The 17523-nt window shown below is 51.4% G+C and overlaps 8 protein-coding genes across 8 annotated transcripts; 6 read left to right on the top strand and 2 right to left on the bottom strand.

Moving 5' to 3' along the window:
* Nucleotides 1-2147: 2147 nt before the first annotated feature.
* COCSADRAFT_26035 (glycoside hydrolase family 16 protein) lies at nucleotides 2148-3416 on the top strand (the record flags this gene model as incomplete). Its single annotated transcript, XM_007700872.1, has 3 exons — nucleotides 2148-2211; nucleotides 2287-2702; nucleotides 2757-3416. The coding sequence occupies 3 exons, from the start codon at nucleotides 2148-2150 to the stop codon at nucleotides 3414-3416; spliced, it is 1140 nt and encodes a 379-aa protein (XP_007699062.1).
* A 2512-nt stretch (nucleotides 3417-5928) lies between these two features.
* Nucleotides 5929-6347, top strand: COCSADRAFT_317779 (uncharacterized protein). Its single transcript, XM_007701389.1, has one exon. It carries the CDS (start codon nucleotides 5995-5997, stop codon nucleotides 6211-6213), a length of 219 nt encoding a protein of 72 aa, XP_007699579.1. The 5' UTR covers nucleotides 5929-5994; the 3' UTR covers nucleotides 6214-6347.
* A 232-nt stretch (nucleotides 6348-6579) lies between these two features.
* Nucleotides 6580-7530, top strand: COCSADRAFT_181035 (uncharacterized protein; the record flags this gene model as incomplete). The annotated part of the gene is made up of 2 exons (XM_007701388.1): nucleotides 6580-6650; nucleotides 6701-7530. The coding sequence occupies 2 exons, from the start codon at nucleotides 6580-6582 to the stop codon at nucleotides 7287-7289; spliced, it is 660 nt and encodes a 219-aa protein (XP_007699578.1). The 3' UTR covers nucleotides 7290-7530.
* A 420-nt stretch (nucleotides 7531-7950) lies between these two features.
* On the top strand, nucleotides 7951-9232 carry COCSADRAFT_116449 (uncharacterized protein). Its single transcript, XM_007701387.1, has 2 exons — nucleotides 7951-8034; nucleotides 8112-9232. Exon 2 carries the CDS (start codon nucleotides 8343-8345, stop codon nucleotides 9186-9188), a length of 846 nt encoding a protein of 281 aa, XP_007699577.1. The 5' UTR covers nucleotides 7951-8034; nucleotides 8112-8342; the 3' UTR covers nucleotides 9189-9232.
* COCSADRAFT_116445 (uncharacterized protein) lies at nucleotides 9207-10525 on the bottom strand. The gene is made up of 2 exons (XM_007701386.1): nucleotides 9565-10525; nucleotides 9207-9495 (listed from the first exon to the last, which is right to left on the bottom strand). Exons 1-2 carry the CDS (start codon nucleotides 10036-10038, stop codon nucleotides 9400-9402), a joined length of 570 nt encoding a protein of 189 aa, XP_007699576.1. The 5' UTR covers nucleotides 10039-10525; the 3' UTR covers nucleotides 9207-9399.
* Nucleotides 10526-11094: 569 nt separating this feature from the next.
* Nucleotides 11095-12469, top strand: COCSADRAFT_317745 (uncharacterized protein). The gene has a single exon (XM_007701385.1). It carries the CDS (start codon nucleotides 11203-11205, stop codon nucleotides 12262-12264), a length of 1062 nt encoding a protein of 353 aa, XP_007699575.1. The 5' UTR covers nucleotides 11095-11202; the 3' UTR covers nucleotides 12265-12469.
* A 56-nt stretch (nucleotides 12470-12525) lies between these two features.
* On the top strand, nucleotides 12526-13433 carry COCSADRAFT_190052 (uncharacterized protein; the record flags this gene model as incomplete). The annotated part of the gene is made up of 2 exons (XM_007701384.1): nucleotides 12526-12585; nucleotides 12612-13433. The coding sequence occupies 2 exons, from the start codon at nucleotides 12526-12528 to the stop codon at nucleotides 13206-13208; spliced, it is 657 nt and encodes a 218-aa protein (XP_007699574.1). The 3' UTR covers nucleotides 13209-13433.
* Nucleotides 13434-13446: 13 nt separating this feature from the next.
* On the bottom strand, nucleotides 13447-17503 carry COCSADRAFT_36411 (uncharacterized protein). The gene has a single exon (XM_007700973.1). The coding sequence runs from the start codon at nucleotides 17014-17016 to the stop codon at nucleotides 13783-13785; it is 3234 nt and encodes a 1077-aa protein (XP_007699163.1). The 5' UTR covers nucleotides 17017-17503; the 3' UTR covers nucleotides 13447-13782.
* Nucleotides 17504-17523: the final 20 nt, after the last annotated feature.

Here is a 17523-nt window from a genome sequence, read left to right as displayed (position 1 = left end):
CATGGCAATCACTGAAGGGACGGGCGGGCGAGCGTGCAATGGGTATGGGCTTGGCGAGGAGGAAAATGTGACGATCTGACTAAGGAGCGGAGAAGACAGTGTGTGTGTGAAATGGGCGAGTTGGGGATGGTATGGGGTTTACTTTGTACTATACGAAGTGCTAGTGGAAAAAGTCGCGTGCTTTCGTGTCGTGTTTATATCGATAGCATCTATGTAGGATTCTTGGTGGATAGCGGCAACCAAGTTGTGCCGAGATTCACTGCATCCTTGGAGCGTCGATGCATCTATCTCTCGTCTTGGCAAACAGGACAGAGAGTGAATCCGTGCACAAGAGTGGGGAGAAGCTGTCAGACGCGGCAAAGGAAGGACGGCGAGGCTCCACGTAGAGTGTTGTTTTCGTGATCTCGGGGCAATTGAAATTAGGATTGACCCTGTGTATTTGAGTGGCAGTCCATTTGCAGCCACGTGGAGTAGCCATGTCGGGTAAGGGGCTCCACAGAGATGGGCGTTCGGCTCCGCATAGTTGCAGAGTAGCTAACTGATAGGCACGAGACGGTATTTCAGTCACCAGGGGATAAGGTTCTGTCAATCATTGGACGGTGCCAATTAGCTCAAGCAAGCCAGAATGGTGATATTTCCTGCAAATAGTAAGAGCGCCACCAACGATTAAATGTCAGTCATTTCGAACTCTAATCGAGATGGGGTGTACGTATGTGTGCCGATGGCCGTCCTGGGACCTGCCTCACTTGCACAGTTGGTGCAAGCAGATGCTGATTGGTGCAGAGGACGATCGCCTCGCATCAAACAACCCAGGAGAAATTACTACGTGACTGGGTTTGTGCAAGAACCACAAAAGCCGTTGGATAATAAAGAATACCCCAGCTTTTTTTCTTGTCCTTTCCCAAGAGTCCAAGCTGCGGTCACATGGGAATGGGCAGGGGCGGTATGTGCGCATGGTGCCGAGAACTATGACATAACAACGTCGAGGTTCAGGCCAATGGAAGTGCTGGGCGGGTTGAAATAGGATGCAGCCCAGTTTGTGGGATACGAGGCTGGTGTTATTGCTGTTGCTGTGGCCGAGACCAAATAGGGGGGGCAAACTAGAAGGGTACGAGGAAACGGTGGTTCCAAGTCGTACACAGACGCTTACGTGCATGGCAAAAGCAGATGTTATGTGTGTATGTGTGTGTGACTGCACGTCTTTGTCGCTGCTTTCTCTCTCTCTCCACACACAGGCAAGGAAAAGACGACATAGGTGATGATGGGGTCGGACAAGGAAAAAAAAGTGCGCTAGGGCCCCTGTTTGCTTTGCGCATGTTGCTTGAGCCAGTGGGCAATTTCCCGCGGACAGGCCAAGGGAACGGCAGAGGCTTGGAGATGGCCTGGTGATTCGTTCGCTTTTTTGTGAAGGATGGCGTCTGGGACAGCTAGAGACGGGAAGGATTCGAGTGGGTGCATGGCGCATGGCAGACAGAGGACGAGACGAGAGACTAGGCCAGACGCCATGTCGACCAAGCCATGGGCATGGACGTATGGCAGGGCATAGCAGGGCCATGGGCCAACCTGCTAAGCTGAGTACACTACTAGCAGTCTGCTATGCTCGTGCTATAACACCAGCGTGCCAGTACTAGCATCGAGTCGTGTGCAGAGTGATAGCAGCACGCGACAGGACGATGCACCAGGCCGCCCTGGCCGATTGGAGGTTGCCATGGCCGGTTCCCCACTGCGCGTCTTGGGCCGAGTGTCTTGTTCATTTATCATCTCGGTCCCATTAACGGGCGATCCCTGGGAGCGACACCAACGGACAGTGCCCAGGCCGGCTGGAGTCGTGTTCTGCATTTTGTGCTTTCTGCTTTGGGCATGCACGCCCGGGGGCATTTCCAGCTTCCCTACGGCCAACCCAGCAGTTCATCATCAGCCCTCTTCTCCCCCCTGCCGTCCTTCTTTGCTCTGCCCTGCTCCGTCTTGTCTGCCCAGCCCTGCCACTCTTTCCACTACCTCACGCTCTTTTTACTTTTGTTCCGGCCAACACCACCCTACTCACCGACCCACGCTCTTTACTCTCCCTCGTTTCTTTTTCTGGTCTGTTTAAGAGCTTTCACCAACCTGCCGACTATCCGCTCTAATATAATTTCTCTGCCGCCGCCATGCTCCTACACAACTCGTGGGGCGCCTTGCCCGCCCTGCTAATACTCGCTCTCTCTCGCTTCTGTAAGTCTACCTCCCGTCTTCACGCCACTTTGCCCTTTGGCGCGCGCGAGCGCTAACCACGAGTTTTTTATGCAGCAAATGCCGCCTGCGAGTGCGGATACTCAGTCAACTCGACCAGCGACCCTTCTTATGCCGTCTTCACTGAGCTGCTTGAAAATGACTTTCTCCACACAACGACCGACAAATTCTCCACCGTAGGCTGGAGACCGCAGGAGTACAATATGACCGCGCAAACCGCCAGAGGCCCCTTCGGCAAGGCCATGGAAGTGGGCAATGTTCTCTCCAACCCTCTCAAAGACGACAAGGCATGGGCGGGAGATGCCGAGAACGGCGGAGATGCCGGACTCCAGCTGTGGGTTCGCGGCAACCACGAAAACGGCCTTGTGAGCGGTGCCGAGTTTGTTAGCATACGCAACGACACGCTACTCGGCAGCTACCGTGTTGGCATGAAGTTGTCCAACTCGTCTGGAACTTGCGGCGCATTCTTCTTTGTACGCTGCCATGACGCGCCCCCACAAACCATGTCCCCTGGCTAATAGTCGCAGTACCACAACAACTCGCAAGAAATCGACATGGAATTCCTCTCGCATCAATTCAATGAATCCCAAGGCGCCGTAAACCTGGTTCTCCAAAGCCCCCAATCCGTCACCAACGGCTTCGCTGCCCAGGGAACAAACGGCTTCGTAGTCAAGCAACTTCCATTCCGCCCAGACGAAAAGTTCCACGAGTACCGCTTTGACTGGACCTCTGGTAGTGTCGAGTTTTTTGTTGATGGCCAACTCCTCCACCGAATGACCGAAAACGTTCCCCAGGAAGGCGGCAGCATCTTCTTCAACCACTGGAGCAATGGCGACCCATCATGGTCTGCTGGACCACCCGACCGAGACACTGTCATGACAATCTCCTACCTCAAGGCCTACTTCAACTCAACTGATACCGAGCGATCGCAAAACGATTACAAGAAGCGCTGTCCTACATTCGACCCGGCCAAGGTCTGTGCCATTCCCAACCAAATGAGCGCACCGGACCCAAGTCAAGGCGCCGAAGCGGCCAAGACGTACTTCTTCTCGACAGACCCCAAGGGCGACATGACACCTGGCCAGACAACGTACAAGAACGCAGCGACCAGCATATTTGGCGCCCCGCTATCATCAATCGTCATTCCATCAATCATCTCCCTGCTCAGCTTAGCCATGGCATGGTAGCCGCCCGAGACCCGCTACAGCCTTTGCAAAAGAAAAAAAAACTGTCCGCTTTTCTCGCTTTTCTTTCCATCCATCGCAAAGACAGTCGTTTGTCCCGCGAGCTTGTCATGGACTCGGGACTCGTTTTATGAGTATACGATCACCTTCCCCCCAGACATTTACGGCGTTTTGTCATAATTCCGGCTATTCCAGCTTGAAGCACATATATCTTTAACTCGGTCGCTACGACACGCAAATTCTGATTGCTCCATTTACTTTACTCCTTCTCCAACATAGTTACAGCTTGGCACGGCCTTGATGTGCTTCTTTGCACGCTTTCTTTTCTTGTATATACCCTTGTTCTTTACAATCAGGCCTCTGCAGTCAGCTCCAAGCTTGTTCTGTTTTGTCTAGCACGGCCAAAGCAGTTTGGATTACTACCCCTGTCATCCTGTTTGGAATGGTACCGCGTCGCCCCCGTTCTTAATCGGAAGGCATTCTGCACGTCAGCCCTCACACGCACCACCAGCGCTTCCTGTACATGATCTCGACCTCGTATTGTCTTTAGTCTTGCTACTATTTTGTATTGGACTGGAATCCCCATCCGAATCGGCATTAGAAGATACCAGCTTAGTCACTTGCGCACAATCAAACTTACCACCAATTACCATTATCACTTCCATTTCTTCGTGTCGCTTCAACGCCACTGGCAAAATCAATGTTTTCTGAACAGCCTCTTTTACTTTTGCGTCCGCGGCACACCACTACCTGGGCTTAGTCTCGCTCTCGTGTGTACCTTACATACACGAGAGGACTAGTGTCAGCCGACTAGTCAGAAGCGTGCAAGCCACTTGATCTGGCGAGAATGAGGCTCAAAAATACAGCAGCGAAGACACTCCTTAAGGCCGCATGTCTCGGGTGACAGATCGGCCCATCTGTTAGCCTGTACTACTTTAGGACCTAGGAATTAGGCCCGTCAGCACACAACAACAAAATAGTCTGATGACGCGCCGACAAAGAGAGTGCAATGTCGCCTATTTTTGCAGGCACGGCCCCTGGAGTAGTACGCTTAGTGAGCCCGGCACATGACGGAACCCGGGCGTGGCTGACGCTAGTTCGAAAGACGCACAGATATCGGGCTGGCTGACTGACTGACAGGACAGGACAGCCTGGCTTGCGCTTTGAGCCCAGGGCACCCGCATTCGCCTGAAAAAAAAAGCCCCGTTTTGAAGGATTGGCTGGAAAGGTTTGTGTTTGTTGTGATTGCGGGACCTGTGAGTAGCTGAGGCAAAGACATGTATATCTGCAATGATGTGGATTATCTCGTATATCCTAATCTATATATTATTCCGCGGAACCTCTCTTCGCCCCTCCCTCATCGCGGCTTTACCCAAAAGAATACTTCCGAGCTCGCATAAAGCCCGAGTACATAGCCACGGAAGCACGGATGGACGGGCGGGTGATGTTTGCGTGGGCCAATGCCTTCATTCCTTCCCTAGGGTAACTATATCCGGATTTGCGCATTTTTCTTTTTCTTTATTCCACTCCGACTAGAATGTTTCTATTTTTTGTCTCGCGTACCGAGGGAGAGGGACGTGAACGAACTAGGGTTTGCGAGCAGACGTGTGCACACACACACACACACACACACACACACACACACACACACACACACACGTATGGCTCTCTTGCATTTCTTTCTTTGCAGTGCACCGAAGAAAGCCGAATAACATAATATTTTATTTTATTTTTTGCGCTTTATTACTTTGTTTTCTTCAGAAGGACGGATGTACTTTAGCGCTGGGGTTCGCGTATTACCTACAGAACCTATCCGCGTGTTTTGTTGTGATGGAGATGGAAGCGGGGAATAACGAGAGAATGCCCTATTGTTTTTGGGCTGAGTTTTGATTCCGATAATGCTTTCTTTCTTCCCTTTTTTTTATGCTGCTCTCTTCCTTTCTCTCGCTCTTCTTTCGCCGCTATTTGAAGGCTGAGTGACGAACTCGTACCATTACCAGTTCCGAAGCTATACCAAATTGTGACTTTTTATCCGAGTTGACAGACATAAGTTTTAGAAAGTGTCAGTGCGGCATGCATGAACTTTGTTGCCTCCCTCCTTGAACAGAAACAGAAAAAGGGTTCTGGCCCCGTCTCTATTCTATTCTGCTTTTTTTTCTCCAGCGCTGGCTCAACGCGCCCAGTTGCCGGATTTGGAGTGTGCTAAGCCTTTGCCAAGATGTGCGCTTAGCTTGTTTAGGGGTGACAGAGTGGGGAAGAAAAGGCTTATTTTTCGGGCTTTGCAGATGAGCAGAGAGCTGGGATATGAAAGTTGAATTGTGATTTCTATAAACCGCTGACATTACTCCAACATCACATCCTCCTTATCTCGACTTAGAAGGCGGGGTTACAGTAGAGACCACGTTTGCACGTCTCCATCTGCCTCTCTCCTCTTTGGCGAGTCAACTCAAGGATTGGAGCTCGTCGGACGACAAAGTGCAGAACAATAACATGATGTAATCAGTTACTAAGGGATGTGGTTTCCAGAGTAGATGGAGGAAGTCAGGATACCCCATTCGAAACTGGCCCTCAATTGCTATACATGCACCGTCGCTTCCCACTGATGATTTACAGCACCGTCACTTCCGTTTGCCAGGCTTTGTCATCAATATCAACACCGTACACAATCTTTTCTAACCCCTTGAATCTCTACAGTCTCACATTCACTTCACGTCGGTTTTCCCTCTGCACCCACTTTCGTTTTGGCGTTTGCTTTTTGGCTCACCCACTTTCTTATCTCGTCTCTCGTTGCACCTCATAGTTCTTTTCTACGAGTCGTGCTACTCTAATCACGGGTGTGGCGTTTCACAAGGCTGGCTAGTAGAGGTTGCCTAGAATCTGGTCTCTTCCGAAGTTTCATCAGAGCCTTGCGATCCATCGATGAGTCTTCGCTAATAGCTTATTTCTGCTGCGGAGTCTTTGTTGAAGTAAGGACTCCGCTGGGATCTTGAGCCTCCACACACGACACCATCCAAGATCACCACAGAAAGCACTTTCAGCCATTTTGAACCACTCTATCTCGAACAAGATGCGAGGTCATATCATCTCAATGCTTCTGCTGCCAGCTTTGGTTGCATGCACGCTCCCTCCGGTGTCTGGATACCTGCGAGATGCGGAGACTACACTCATGGCAAGAGCGAATTCAGCATCCAGCTTCACTCCAGCAGTGACTCCAACATCAGAAATATGCAGCTCTGGGTAGCTCCGTACTCATACACTGACGATTAAAACCTGCTCACATAGTATAGAATCCATCGAGTACCTGCCGTCGCTCCAACCGAGGACCCGCCTGCCCAGGGACTAGTAGTTGCTGTTCCCACACTGTCAATTACAAGTACTACAACAGTCGAACCAGCTATCCTAACCCCAGTCAACACACCAGCAAGCAATTCTCTCGAATATGCGCTTGTAGCCCGGGTGGGGCCTGCTGCTGTAGTGCCTCCGCCTCCGATTGTCAATCCTGTGGTCAATCCTGTTCCGCCCGCACCCGCGCCCGCGCCTACTTCTTCGGTTTCATCTAGAACAACGAGTACCAGTGTTACACATGCAATGACGTCGTTTAGCAATATGCCCTTCGTCACTGTGCAGTGGGTCGAGACATTCGTTGGCGGTACCTATTCGACTTGGTGGCCCCACACTATTTCTATTGACTTCAAGCCGCAAAGATCCGTGGCTCCAGCTCCGGGCAGAGGAGAGATCGGTATGGGGACCTTGACAGGCAAGACTGGTCAGACTCAGACCGTCGTAGAAGTGGTGGCTGCTGCTCCTACACACGACTCGGGGTGGGCTAAGGGCGTCGCTGCTATGGTCGGTGTCGGTATCATGGGCATTTTCTGAGATACAGGGTTGGGATCGAATCAGAATTATGAGTCTAGTTATGCGGTGGATGATATGGAAGATCGAGGCCTATTTCGCCAAATATCCGTTGGGACACGTTAATACGGCGAATTACAAAATGTAACGACTTATGAGAGAGATGCCTACTGTACAACAGAGATATCGGGAAGTAGCAGGGAGCGACAAGGGTTGTAGTAGTTGTAACGTTGGACAAGTTGCTCAAGTCCGAGTAAAATGCGAGAATCATGCTTCTTGTTGGGCCACTGCACCGTGCGTACCTACGTAGTTGATCATCGTCAGCTGCGGATCACACCACCATACCACACATTTCGTAACCATGAAGTGGGTTATATTCAACAACTCCAATTTCATTATGGGTGAGCTTGCTATTGACGAAAAGAAGCAAACTCTCAACCATGAGCCCGAGAAGGGAAGTTGGGCGAACGACCAGTGACCCCGCATGTCGATCAAGCGCCGGCTATTATCAAGACTGGCAGATCAAACGAACAGCGTTGTCACACGTCAAAGAACAGCTTTGAAATAACTGGTATGCTCCAAAAAGAAATTATGATGCACCATGCTGCGCTGCTCGTGAGGTAAAGACAGCGCATGTAACAAGGGGCGGTGGAGTGACCGCTCAGCTCAGCCTTGGTGGCGCGACCTTCACGCATCCTAGTGGGCGATCCGTTCCGCCCCGACGTTCTTATCGCTGGCGCGGATGATTTCGTAGTGAGACCACAGGTCGGTGAGTCGCGTTCACCTGCCCAACAACGTGATTGCGGCTCTAGCTTTTTCCAGAGCCTCTACTTATAAGGCAGGTAGGGCTGCCAGTGGTTTAATTTAATTCATCAGCAACCAGACAACATTACAGTCAGACATACGATTAACTATTTGCCTGCCTACACATCTAATAGGAGAGGGCATCGCTCGATTTACAACCACCACGATTACGACTTGAGACGAACGATTTCCAGAAAACAATTCAACAACTGAATTGAGAGAAGAGCAACGGTCTCAATAAACCAAAAGCAAGAAAAAGCACTGAACGACAACATGTCAATGGCATATTACTTTGCCGCGCACTTCAACGTGCCCAACACCCACATGAGCGATAACGCCATATCAACCACCACATCTCCTCTGCCCACATTACCAGCAGGAGAACAAACACATCACCCCACCACACCCTCAAAACGGCTCCCCACAGCCTCCCAAAAACAATCCATCTTCTTCCTCCTCCCCGCCGAACTCCGCAACCAAATCTACGACTACCTCCTCTGCGCCAACACCCCAAACTCCAACTCCCTGGTTGAGTACTCGCAACAGCGCAGCCACGCGCCCCAACCCATCTACCCAGCCATCCTCGCCACCTGCAAGCGCATCCACCAAGAAGCCCAGGATCTCCTCTACTCAACTCACATCTTCCAAGCCCACCCTTCCCTCCTAACATCCCTCCCCCACCTCGTCTCCCCGTGGAAACCCCTCCTCGACGCCTCTGCGATCGCCAAGATCCGGCGCTGGTACTTATCCGTGCGCCTGGATACCGACCCACGGTTTACAGAGAAGCAAGCGACGGCTGCATTTAGCGGCGCCGAGTATCTGGAGATTCATGCGTGGCAGAGTATGTTCGATGGGTGTGACGATGGGGTTTTACGGCTTTTTGCCGGGATAAGGGGGGTTAGGGTTGCGAGGGTGACGGGGTGTGCGAAGGGGGAATTTGCGGTGTGGTTGGAGGGGCAGATGATGAGGCCGATTGAGGAGGATGTGGTGGAGGTGGAGGAGAGGTGTAGTTGTGCGAAGGGGGTTTGCGGGAAGTGTGGGGAGAGGATTGTGTGTGAGGAGAAGGTTGTGCGGTGGATTGGGCAGGAGAGGGATGTTTGGACTTTCGGGAATAGATGAATGGGTTTACGACTAGGGTTTTTTTGGTATTTGGGATGAGGCAGAATGCTTATGGCGGTTTTTTTTGGAAAGAATTAAGAATAGAATAGAACCTCTCTGTCGCTTTTCTGCGATATTTACAATATCATATCTTACAATTCCGACCACACACTGATCTCTCGAGTGACCAAAACCTGAAACCTCGAATCTCCATTGCACTCGATCCCATAACCTACTTCAACTCCTCCCTCTCCTCCTCCTCCTCCTCCTCCTCCTCCTCTGCCTCATCAATCTTCCCGCAAGGAAATGCACACTCAAGCTTCCGTTCCTATCATCGTATTAGTCAACTCCTCCCCAAACATATCATGAAGAAAATAAACAGGAAAAAAAAACTCACTCTATTAATCAACCCACTCTCCACCCACTCCCCTACCCGACACCCCACCTCTCCCTCCATCTCCTCAACACCTCCCTCTTTCCCCTCAGCTTCCCACCTCAAATCTCCCATCTCAAACCCCAAACCATCACCACCGTCCCGCGCACTAATTGTCAACGTCTCACCACCCAACAACCCTTTGACAGCATACTTCCGCGTCACCGACAGCCTTGTGTACGAATTACGTTCCTGCGCCGGTCGCGTGGCTGCGATGTCGATGACGATGTTGTTTGCATGATCGGTGAGGGTGGGGAGGTAGATGTAGTTTTTGCGGGGGTTGGCGGAGATTTGTTTGTGGTAGAGGGTGAAGGTGCATTGGTCTTGGATTGATGGGGCAGCGCGAGGGAGGATGTAGGGGTGGGGGGGTTGTGGGGGGAGGAGGTGGGCGGTTGTGAGCGTGGTGAGGAAGAGGGTGATGAGGGTGGTGGTGTGCATGGTGGTGATAATATGGGTACTATGTCGATTCGTGCGACTGGTTTGGATTTTGTTGGTATAGAAGGGTGGAAGGGAGACGGCCGCTTTAGTAAAGGATGAAACAGATAAGTATTAAGCTTGGAGTGAGACGTGAATGCGACTCCAGCAGCAGTAATAGAGCGTAATTGGTAGTAAAGCAAGTAGCAAGTACCTTTTCCTCTCTCGCTCCTTCAGCACCCATCTTAACCTTTTCAACCCCCAACCGCGCCGCTTCCTTTCGCGCCCCTAACCCCAGCAACCGGATTGATCATCTCATCAGGACCCTATTTCTATCACTCGGATTACTTCCTTTACTCGCCCGATGCGGTTGTGCGGCGGTTGCAACATGCGGGGTTGCGGCGCGGGTATCGGGTAAAATACATGCGGGCGCTAAATAAACGGGTCTGCCTTGTCCGCTCTGTGCAATGAAAAGGGTCGCAGAGCCGCAGGCAACGACAATAAGTGGGGGGGTTTCCCATATTCGCATAGGATTCAGAAAATTTGGATAAGTGCGGCGCGGGTTTGGGTGGGACTTGAAGGAAGATGAGTGTCTTGGGGGTGCTGGGATGGCGAAATGAAAGACCCCCCGAGCAGAATCCTAGATGTGTGGCTTAGACGGCAGGTGAGGCAGATTGCTTTGTGAATTAACATAGCTGGGTGCATAAGAGTTTTGTGGTGTTTATGTTCAAGGTGAGAAAAGTTACTCGTTCCACGTGAAATTGAGTTATGTGTATATAGCAGTTGTTTGTCCTCACCATTCTCGAGAATTAGAGGGCCAGCAGCGACCTAAGGGTCACGATTTCCTTTGATAATGCATAGAGCTAGTGTATTATGCATAATTCGTGCATTTGCAATTGGTAAAGGTAGAGTGAGTTAATGGCACAAGACAGGATCTAGAAGTGTCACTAAAATGATAGTTACTCACGAATAGGGATCCCAACAAACAAAAATCTATGAGCCATTGTTTTCAATATAAAATTATCATTGCTGGTGAGATCTGCATCATGGTCGCGCTGTACATGGATGTGCGCCAGGACAAAGCGAGCAATCTCAGAATCCCAGTTTGGGAGGGGCCGAGCGTCGTAAAGTCTGACGTCTATCGCACAACTGCAACCAGAAATTCGCACCCAAACCCTCGCTGCAGCCATGCCGCGCCCATGCCAGAGACGGCGCGCCACTGCAGCTGAGAATCGAAAGTCCAGATCCACAAAACCACAAGGACCGCCCCCAATCCGGCACAAAGCGCGCCAAAAAGCCATACACAACGCGAGGAAAGCAGAGCGCGGAGGAGCACGTGGAGGAAGGGGACGAGGACGCGGCGGCCAACAACACAATGGCAGCGGTCGGTTTGCACGCGGCAGAAATAACAATGGGGACCAAGAAGAGCAGGACTTTATACCCCTGAGCGGCGGCGGCAACAATTTCGAGGCGCTGTATCGGGCAAGGCCAGACTATGACATGGACAGCCTGGACGAAAGACATACCCAAAAGAGCGACAGCTACAGCGACGACGATAGCTTGACAGACTCGGACATACTTGACGACGATGAGGATTTGGAGGATACCCAAGACATATCAATCAATATCGAGGAATATCTACCCACACATGGCAGGAGGAAAAACCCCAGGCCTACAGTCATGTTCACGGTACCTGCTGCAGTCGCTGTCTACAAGGAAATGTACTTGTCTCAGTTCCCGCTCAGTGTATTGACGCTCCGTACCCATTACGGCCTCTTTCAGGAAGATACTACTCCAGATTCTGGCGCATACATATCTCTTGCTTCGTCCGCAGCCTCTCGTCCGCCAACGGTGAGCAGCGCCACAAGCGAGGAACCCGTTGTTGCAGAAGAATCCCTAAGAACCGATCTCGAGGCACATAATTCTGCACGTGACTATGTCTTCAATTGGGGAGTGAATAACGGCAAACGATTCACCGAGGTCGACGACAAGTATTTGCGTACTATTGGGGGTCAGCTATATAGATATACAGACATGCATCCTGGCCTGCAAGAGGCTTTTGAATATCACAGGCCGGGTCAAGCGCGTCTCTCGCCGCCGAAACCTGGCCCTCGGCCCCGACAACGAGGGTCAAAGGCGAAAAAAGCTGCACAGCAAGCTCCCCAGAAGCCTTCCGCACATGGTCCATCGCAGCCAGAGACGTCCAAGTCTCAAAAAGGGAAGCAAAAAGGCAAACGAAGGCGACCCTGAAGAACATCAACATGATAGTCCAATCGTGTACTAGCGGTCACTACCGCAGGTGCCTTTCACTCGAGCGTTTGCAGGTGGGCCAAGCGGTACATTCACCCTTCACCACTCATCGCCCACAGTAAATAACTTGAATATTTCTCTTATCCCGCCTTGTTTACTTGACAACAACCAACCCTCCACACCGCAGTACCCATCGTCCTCTACAAGTTCCACAGTCTCGCCATACCTCAACCCTCGTCAAGTCAAAACGATCATTCAAACATGAGCTCTGGCCCTTCTGGCTCTGCCCCCGAAAGGGAAAGAAGCGGTCCCGCTCAGAAAGTAGCAAGCTGACGACGCAACCGCAGCCGCAGCCACAACCATCATCCCAGAAGGCCCCATCCCAGCCCAAGGAGATTATCGACCTTACCATGACGGATGAAGAAACGTCACCCACAATGACCGTGTCAACGGGCAGCCGAGCAACCAGTACCGAACCGACCCCCACTCCCATCAAATTCTCTCTGAGACCGGTGTATCGGCTGATTGACTTGACGTTAGAGTCTGACGAAGACAAGGACGTCATTGGCGGCATGCATGAAAAGTCCAACCCGGACCCCAAGGACAAGAAGAAAGAGGTAATAGTCAAGAAGAAGTCCGAAAAGGAAGTAAAGCGAGTTGCGCAGCTGGACCACATGGCCGTCATGTTCACCCCCGCCCAGGCTATTGCTGCCCTCACAAACCCAAATCCGCTTGATATCACGTACGATATGAAGACTGGTGAGCGCTTCACGTTTCCGGTTAAGAGGTCGTATAATTTGGGTGCTATGGGTCGCTATATGCCCTCTGTTGCTGATGACAAGGCGTCTGCTGCCGAGAAGAAGGAGTCTACCAAGGGCAAGGGTAAGGCTCCTGCTGAGGGCAAGGGATCCACTCGAGATAAGGCGTCTGCTGCAGACAAGTAACTCGTCATGCTCAAACTGCTATAAAAAAAAGCAGATTCCAAGAAAGGGAGATTCTGGGGTATTCGACAAATTTTCGTGTAACTTTGTCATGACAAAGAAAATGATGAATTTTCTTGTAAGACAGTGTATATTTGTGCACGCCACTCTTGTGTGTCGAGCTGTTCATGGGCAATTGAAATGATAATTCAAACTCACTTCAAACAATGTAATGAGTAAACAAACGTGATAATAAATCTTTTGCATTGCATAAAGTATCTTCACTATTCCATCTCTCTTACCTACTTTCCCCCATTCATACCTAGCCATCTCTTGAAAATGAAAAACAAGAAACATCAACGTTTTCATCTACTTTTTCTTGCCTCGAGCGGAAAAAAAAAGAAAAAACGCTATAAACACACGCCCGAAGCGTGATAAAAAAACTCCATCTATTACACTAAACCTGGATCAAGCATACACATGCGTATACATATCCAAAAAAGAGAAGAGGAAAAAAGAAGACCGAAATGTCATCTCTCATCTTCCTTCATGTAACAACACAGCACAGCATATTAGTCATATCATCATCTCCCATGTCTTACTTCCTCCCAATCAAATTACTCAACCCACTCTTACGCTTATTGTTCTTCTTCTCCCGCTCACTTTCTTCCTTTTCACGCGCTTCCTCGGCTACGCGCTCGTCTTTTGTAGGCACGCGGGGTTGATCTGCGAAACGGATACCGGGGGTACGAGGAGCGGGCGAGAGCGTCTTTTGACTGCTAGGTTCGGCGGCAGCGCGCGAGTGGGTGCCGCGGCCGGTTTCTAGGGGGTCGCCGGTTTCTTCGTCTTCAGAGTCGGATTCAGGGGTGTCGTCTTTGGCCACACCCAGGGCACCGAGACGGCGCTTGCGCTCTGCGGCTGTTTCGCCTTCGAAGGTTTCTCCGGCTTCTTCTATGAGGGGCTGTTGTGTTGCAGGAGTAGGGGTTGCGGCGTCCTTGGGTCCTTGGCTTGAGGATTGCTCTGCTGCTTGCCGTCTTCGACGCTCTGCTGCTGTCTCGCCGCTTTGACCGTAAGAGTAATTTTCTAGATCCTGACGTACAGCGTGGAAGGGAACCTGTTCGTCGTTACTGTCGACCAGTGTCAAGCCCTCTGGACCCCGTGCATTTCCCGCTTCGTCTGCTGCGGGAGACTCGATCTTGTGGAGCTCGGCCTCACCCTCTTTGCCTACAACAGCAGGCACGTTCGCTTGCTTAGAGGCTGCTTGGCGGCGCTGCTCAGCAGTGTGCTCCTGTGCGTCCTTGTGTGCAGCATCCTTAACGGCCTCGGGAACATCGCTGTTTTGCACGAATTTGGCCCTGTCTTTGGGGTTCATTTGTGCCATTTGTTGAATGAACTCCAACTTGCTCATGCGACGTCCGCCAGCGGTAACAGTGAATCGGATCAAATCGTCATCTTGCTGCTCCTTGGCAGCTGCTTCAGCCGCCTTCTTCTTCTTGTCATTCGTAGCTTGAGAACCCTCAGGGCCAGCGTGATGAGTGTTTGGGACGCCCATGTGAGTTCCCATGCGCTTCAAGCTCTGTACGGCGCGGCTTGAAGATTCTGCCATAGACTGACCACGGGTGTTCACAGGCCGGCCATCCTTGCCCTTCTTTGGCGCAGCTGGAATGTCGTACTTTTTCAAGACCTCGCCGTCTTCGTCTTCAACAATGATGGTGTTACCGTATTGATACGCGAGAGCGGGCCCAGGCTTGTGCGCTGGCTTATCAGCCTTCGAAGGCTCTGCTTGCTTGCCGTCTTTGTGCATACGCCCTGAGAAACTTTGCATACGGTTGCGCCATGTCTTGTGAGGATGCTCAACAGCGTTCTCAATCTTACTTGGGGCTTCTTCAAGTCCGCTACCATGCTCTTTCTGAGATACTCCCTGCTGAATCTCGGCCTGAGTAATCAAGTCTTCTCCTCTCTGGATATCGTGTTCCCTTCGTACTTGGCCATGTTCGCCGTGACTATCCCTCACGCCCAAAACATTTCCTTCCTTATCTTCGAAGACGGTCTGATGGCCTTCCTGATAAATTTCTTCCTCAGGCTGCCGCATCTTCATCTTCTCCTTTGCGCTCGATGAACTGGAACTAGAAATGGCCATGGCATCGGCAAACGTGTCTGTATCTTGTTCTGGTGGTATGGCCTCTACCTTGTCCTCATCACGTCTGTTGGGTGTAATGGCAGATTGAGCAATGGGACCGCCAGGTCCATGACTAGCATCCCAGCGCCTGCCTCGACCCGTAGGCTTAACAGAGTTTGAACGACTTGGGTTGTCTTCCTCCCTCTGTCGACGCAAAAATGAGCCACCGAAGCCAGTTGCAGCTGCAAAATCGGACTTTTCGTCAAAGGATGACTCGGACGGGCGACGTGCCATGGAAGACCTTGAACGCGATTGAATACGGGGAAGGCGATCCATCCAGCCAGGTCCGTTTTCGTTGCCCTGTGTGTACGACATTGATATCGTGAGAGTGTTGATACGTTTGCCCAGGGTGAAGACAGCAATCGAACTGCCGTGGACAATGATACTGACAATAACCAAGAAACAGGTAATGGGCCATATCATTTCGATGATGTTTAGATGCTCGAAACCAGGTTCAGGTAGTACAGCTAACGGCGTCGTGGTACTGGTCTCGAGCTCGGCTCGCGCAAGGATAGCAACGAACAAACCACCGACACCAATGGGTCCAAAGTGTCCAGCAAAAGATGCCTCGCGCCATGTCTTGAGATCCGGAATGACGGGTTTAAGCATCAGCATGATTGGGATACGGCGGAAGAAGAGTACCAAGATGCCGAGCACAACCAAACGCCAGGGTGACAGTCCGATGACGTCGGAGTTGAACTGCTCCCAGGGAATGATGGAACCGAAGTAGACAAAGAAAGCCAAGTTAATGAGCAAGTCAATGACATTGGAAACATGGGACTCTTCCGTCTTCTCCAAAAACCATCCATCGTTGGAGAAGCCTACACCGCAAGCAAATCCTACGAGCAAGTCATCCATGCCTAAGAGTGAACCCGAGCCAGCGCAGAAAAGCGCCAGCACAAAGTAGAAAACAAGGAAACTCTCGCGATCGATGAGGTCGCGCTCGTGAGCGTATCTAATAGCACGTCTTGCAATGTAGCCAATCACCACGCCGTAGAAAGCACCAAAGATGCACTCGTAGAGGACGGTGTAACAGAACCAGTGGTACGCAACCTTGCTGGCGTCGGGGCGGTAATGGATAAGGTAAATGGCCAGGTAAACGAAGGGAAAGGCCATACCATCGTTGCAGCCAGACTCAGCAGAAAGCAAATCTCGCAAATGCTTTGGGACTCGTTTAGCAAACTTGCCCTTACCGACAACGGATGAGGCCAAGACAGGGTCGGTGGCAGTGACGCAAGCAGCAATGCAGAGACTGTCGAGCCAGTTGAGGTGGGCGCTGAACAGGCCCCAGATGAACAGACTGGTTATCAGCCAGCCAAAAGTCATGACTGGCAGGAGCAGCAGGACTACCGACCTCCAGTGCTTCTCCATGTATGCGCGAGGCAACTCAACACCAACGGCAAAACATTGCACGACGAGAACGACGCGCGAAAACTCTAGGGTGATCAAATCGACATTGCCCCAAGTCGAAGGATCTATGAGATTGGCTGCATGAGGACCGAATATGATGCCACATATGGTCGCGACCGTGGCTTCACCAATGTACAAGCGCTCCTTGATGACAGAGGAGCACAGCATAAACAAGCTGGTGAAGCCTCCGAGAATCAGGTACACCAGATGCGGCTTGGTGATGGATAGGTGATCCCAAGCCATGATGAAGTGCGATTAGCCTTGCTTTTTCCGAGCTTCTTATTGTGTCTACCCGAGTATAGCGGTGTAGGTACGAGCGCGGTGCGCGGGCAAAAGGTTCGTTATGTGGGGAGGAGCGAGGAGCCGGGGCCGTGTTGTCGAAAAGGTCGGCCAAGGTAGGAAAAAGATGGATCCGAAGTCGAATGCATGTACTTGAGGATCCGCCCAGACGCCGGTCCTTTGATGCGGTGGATCGAGAATGCCGTTTGGCGTGGTGGTATGAAGCTGGGGACGCAGCGCAAGTCGGCCTTGGGAAAGCGACAAAAGGCGTGGCTATTGTTTTGACGGGTCAGAGCAGAAAAGTCTTGGACCCAAATCAAGAAATCTCAAGCCTAAGGTGTGCAGACACAGTATTAGTCTCGGCAGTGCCAGCCGAAAGCTTGGATGGGACGCGCGCCTGGTGGTCGGGTATCAACGATCCTTCACGCTCACCTCGCTCTTGGTGCGTGCGGATGGTACAAGCAATGCGGT

The sequence above is a fragment of the Bipolaris sorokiniana genome (assembly GCF_000338995.1).
Source record: "Bipolaris sorokiniana ND90Pr unplaced genomic scaffold COCSAscaffold_6, whole genome shotgun sequence".
In the NCBI taxonomy this organism is placed as follows: domain Eukaryota; kingdom Fungi; phylum Ascomycota; class Dothideomycetes; order Pleosporales; family Pleosporaceae; genus Bipolaris; species Bipolaris sorokiniana.
Note: the sequence above shows the minus strand (reverse complement) of the source record. Positions and strands in the feature narration are given on the sequence as shown.

What these genes read in the sequence shown, in the direction of transcription:
- COCSADRAFT_317779 (XM_007701389.1), top strand. Translation starts at nt 5,995, where the DNA reads ATGCACCGTCGCTTCCCACTGATGATTTACAGCACCGTCACTTCCGTT.
- COCSADRAFT_317745 (XM_007701385.1), top strand. Translation starts at nt 11,203, where the DNA reads ATGCCGCGCCCATGCCAGAGACGGCGCGCCACTGCAGCTGAGAATCGA.
- COCSADRAFT_116449 (XM_007701387.1), top strand. Translation starts at nt 8,343, where the DNA reads ATGTCAATGGCATATTACTTTGCCGCGCACTTCAACGTGCCCAACACC.
- COCSADRAFT_116445 (XM_007701386.1), bottom strand. Translation starts at nt 10,038, where the DNA reads ATGCACACCACCACCCTCATCACCCTCTTCCTCACCACGCTCACAACC. An exon ending in AGAGTGGGTTGATTAATAGA is followed by an intron (nt 9,496 to 9,564) that starts GTGAGTTTTTTT and finishes ATACGATGATAG; the next exon opens with GAACGGAAGCTTGAGTGTGC.
- COCSADRAFT_36411 (XM_007700973.1), bottom strand. Translation starts at nt 17,016, where the DNA reads ATGGCTTGGGATCACCTATCCATCACCAAGCCGCATCTGGTGTACCTG.